At 42.4% G+C, this 3,989-nt stretch overlaps 1 protein-coding gene across 2 annotated transcripts in view; it reads right to left on the bottom strand.

Annotated features, from left to right (window-relative positions):
- Positions 1–381: 381 nt before the first annotated feature.
- LOC125044695 (splicing factor 3B subunit 1-like) overlaps positions 382–3,989 on the bottom strand; it is a 26,399-nt gene continuing 22,791 nt past the window's right edge. For both annotated transcript variants that reach the window (XM_047641572.1, XM_047641655.1), the window contains 2 exons: positions 919–3,989; positions 382–742 (listed from right to left, as the gene is read on the bottom strand). The exon at positions 919–3,989 is cut by the window's right edge and continues 199 nt beyond it. In XM_047641572.1, coding sequence (XP_047497528.1) covers positions 563–742; positions 919–3,989 — 3,251 coding nt within the window. In that variant the 3' untranslated portion in view covers positions 382–562. The remainder of the gene's footprint in view (positions 743–918) is intronic.

Genomic DNA, 3,989 nt, shown 5'->3' with positions numbered 1-3,989 from the left:
AGGGCTACAATTAGCCTATACTTAGCACTTACTCCATGATTACAAATGAAAGTGTGGAGAAAACAAAATACTGCCGTGATGTAAATATTACTATGGTCATTTTATGATCCAAAAAATCACCCATTGATATTAATATACAGAATAAAATTAAACTAGGTGTACACACGTGCATGCGTTCATGCGTGCCAGTATCTGTGTGCGTTCGTGTGTGTGTGCGTGCGTGTGCACGTGTGTGTGTGTGTGTGTGTGTGTGTGTGTGTGTGTGTGTGTGTGTGTGTGTGTGTGTGTGTGTGTGTGTGTGTGTGTGTGTGTGTGTGTGTGTGTGTGTGTGTGTGTGTGTGTGTGTGTGTGTGTGTGTGTGTGAGAGAGAGAGAGAGAGAGAGAGAGAGAGAGAGAGAGAGAGAGAGAGAGAGAGAGAGAGAGAGAGAGAGAGTAAAACTGTGCAGAAATGTGCATGTATACATGTACACAAGGAAACAGCCATCCCGAAACACAGACACAAACAACTTTGTAAGAAAATAACCAAACATTTTCATTGAATATCATTTCACAAAGAAATCAACTACAAGATATAATCAAGCTCATCCCTGGAGTATATGTTGTTGCCTGTATTTAATATCCGTGGATACCCTGCAACAAGAGCATCTTGAGCGCCAATATACAAATTGTTGTAAATTTTCCAATACACATCTCGTACTTTTCTTGCTGGGTGGAAAAGCCCCTGCAACACATACTGAAGAATCTGAAATAGAAAGTTACATTAGCAAAAACAAACTTAGACATTTTATTTTGCAACTTGTACTGATTTATTCAAACAAAATCACTGCAACACTATATATATATATATATATATATATATATATATATATATATATATATATATATATTCTCTCTAAAGTTTAAACAAAATAGCCTTACCTTCTGTGGTCCTAGGGCCACCCTGAGTCCCTCAATGCTGTCCATGAAAGCTTGGACCAGATGAGGTGATGTCTCAAAAATATTTGGCCATACATAATTCAACAAGTGAATCAATGCATCTTCGCAACCAAAACCATAAACGCCAATGGCCATATGTTTGATGGCTGCACATGCAGTCTGCCTGTGCACTAAATCTCTGTCCATGAGAGCATCTTCCAGAAGTGATGTGACAGCATAAATATAATCTTTCCCCATTTCACCAATGTATTCAAAAAGGAAAGAAAGGGACTTCAGAACTCCATTTTGGACATTCAGTTCAGGAACTCTGTATTCATTCATAAGACCTGGGAGAACTGTAAATGGGGAACATGTTTCAGCGACTATAGCAATAGCCACTGTTGTACACACTCGATTTTGTCGCTCTTGAACCTTAAGGTTATTTAGTAATGTAGCAAGCACATCGTGAGGACCAATAGCTTTGGCAATATAACCAAATGTGTTTACCGTTGCTCTTCTGATGGCTTTTTTGTGTGCTTTAAGAAGTTCTAACAATTCAAAGCAAATTCTCATCCATTCACGAGGACTCACATACTCTGGTCCTCTGTCGGCAATGCGTCCTACCAAGTCAATACAATTTTCTTGTACCTTTTCATGTCTGTTCTTCAGAATGGGAGTAAGACGTGGGAGAAGATCTTTGATGGGAGGGTTCATTTTGTGCATTCCAATAACATTCACAATACCTTTCAAAGCACCAAGAATGGACCCAAGAACTTCTGGATATTCTTCACCAAGATATTCATACAGCACAACACCCAAATGTCCCATCAGTTTCTCTTCCTGACATGTTTTCATTACTACTGCAATGCGAGATATCAGATCTGCAGCTTGTTGACGAACTTTGGCCGATTTATTATTCAGGCGCCACAATATAGTACCACAAATTTGAGGAAGATAAGCCTTGACACGTGATCCAAGAGCATTAACAATGGTACCAAATCCATTGAGCATAACAACATCTTCTGTAGTCTGCTCCTGGAATGCATAAAGAATACCGTCAATCAACTGTTCTTCGAGTCGAGAATCAATGTCTGCTGCACCTAAGTTAGCCATAATCTTTTCAATTGTTTCCATTACCATTTTACGGTACTGCTCATTTTCATCCTTTAAATCATCTACAATACGGTTAACAATCTCAGATGCCCCAACTTTATTTGCAATCTCAACAGTTGTATCGACTAGCTGGCGGTAGTTTCGCCTATCGAGAGCCATTCTGTGGTTCCAAAAGTGCTTGAAGAAGTGGGGCAGGATCTCCTCCTTAATATATCCTGGTTCAACACCATCTGTGGCACAACACTGTTTGACCACCTTCAACACAATCTTCTTCATTTCTTCATCAGGACTTTGGAATTCTCGAATGAGGATCAACATCACTTCCCTTGTATAGTAGTCAGCATACTCTCCATCCATAAGTGGGATCAGATAACCAATAGCTTTCAAAAAGGCAGCAAGACCCTTGCCACGGTGTTGTCGGATACCACGCCACAGAGGCTTCAAAACAGAATCAAAACTCTCAATACCATAAGGTGTTGCTGCTTCTGCCAGTGCAGCCAAGGCAAGGGCAGTGATAGTTCTCACCTTCTGTTGCTCATCAACAAGTCCATGTTCAATAATTTCAACAAGGGAACGGAGATGTGGCAAAATTGCACAACCCATCAAGATGGCAATCTGCTGTACAATTTTAATACCAGTATGCCGTGCCTGCCATGACTTTTTGCTCTTACAGACAGCCTTTAAAAATGGTAGCAAAGATGGAATGCCAAGGGCAGAAGCCACAACAGCAAAGGCTCGGGCAGTAGTGTTACGCACGTATTCATCAATGTTATCAATATCAGGTCTCATTGTGGAAATCATGGTTGCTAATCCAGCAGCTTTGGCCAAATTACTAATGATCTCTCTACCTTCTACACGAGCATAATAATCTTCATCAATAAGTAGAGGTTCAATGACCACAAGAATCTTATGAACATAAGGGCGTACCAGGTCATCAAGTTTGTAGAGAACTCTGTCAATAACTTTGACCAAAAGATGTCGTTCTTGATCCTCCAGTGTTGGGGACATTAGCAAGGGAAGGATCTGGTTAAAGAGAGGCCCTGCACCAAACTCTCTTGCTTTATCTGTAATCTGGCGTAGTGCTGCTTTGCGCATTGGAGGAGTTCCATTCTTTATTTTGAGAAGCAATTTCATTATTTTCCTTTCCTTTTGCTCTTCTGGGCTTAGGCTCTCCTCATCAACATCTTGCAGAAGTTTATCGAAGTACTGGGCATCTTCAGGTTTCAGTAAGGGCAAATTACCTTTGGGCTGTGAGTCGTCATGCTTTGGCGTCATGCCCTCCTTCTGCATGTAGAATCCTTGAGGGGTTCCTATCATTGGTGTTGGAGTAGCTGTTAATTTACGTGCAGGTGTTCTTATAGGAACATAACCCTGAGGTGGTGGTAGCACTTCATACCCAGGAGGAAATAGAGCATCAAGTTCTTCATCTGTCATGGGCCTATTCCTCTCATCAATTTCCCTTTCCCACCTGAAAGCATGAATCTGTTCTGGTGTCATATTTACCAACTGTCCTGGTGATGGAGTAGCCATACCAATAGCCTTTGGCCCAACAGGTGTTGTACCTCCAGGAGTTATACCCCCAGGAGTCATCATTCCTGGAGTCATACTAGGTGTGTGGGGTGTTGATGGGGTCATAGCTCCTGATGGAGTGGCACCAGGAGTTTGTGCGGCTGGAGTTTCATCCCATCTTGAGCGCCGCTTGCTGGCACTTGGAGTTGGGGTTTCTTGTATGAGGTCACTAGCTCCACGGTCAGTTCGAGGGGTTTCAGCCCAGCCACTGTTATGTCCAGGAGTTTCTCCACGATCTGTTTTTGGCGTCTCATCCCACCGATTTCGTCGAGCTGAAGGAGTAGCCTTGTCATGAACAGGTGTTTCATGGCCAGGTGTTGCATGGCCTGGTGTGGCATCCCACATACGAGTGCTCTGTCCTGGTGTGGCACCAGGTGTCTCACTTCCTTTGG

Source organism: Penaeus chinensis, chromosome 1 (assembly GCF_019202785.1).
Source record: "Penaeus chinensis breed Huanghai No. 1 chromosome 1, ASM1920278v2, whole genome shotgun sequence".
NCBI classification, from domain to species: Eukaryota; Metazoa; Arthropoda; class Malacostraca; order Decapoda; family Penaeidae; genus Penaeus; species Penaeus chinensis.
This window is presented reverse-complemented; position numbering and strand designations above follow the sequence as displayed.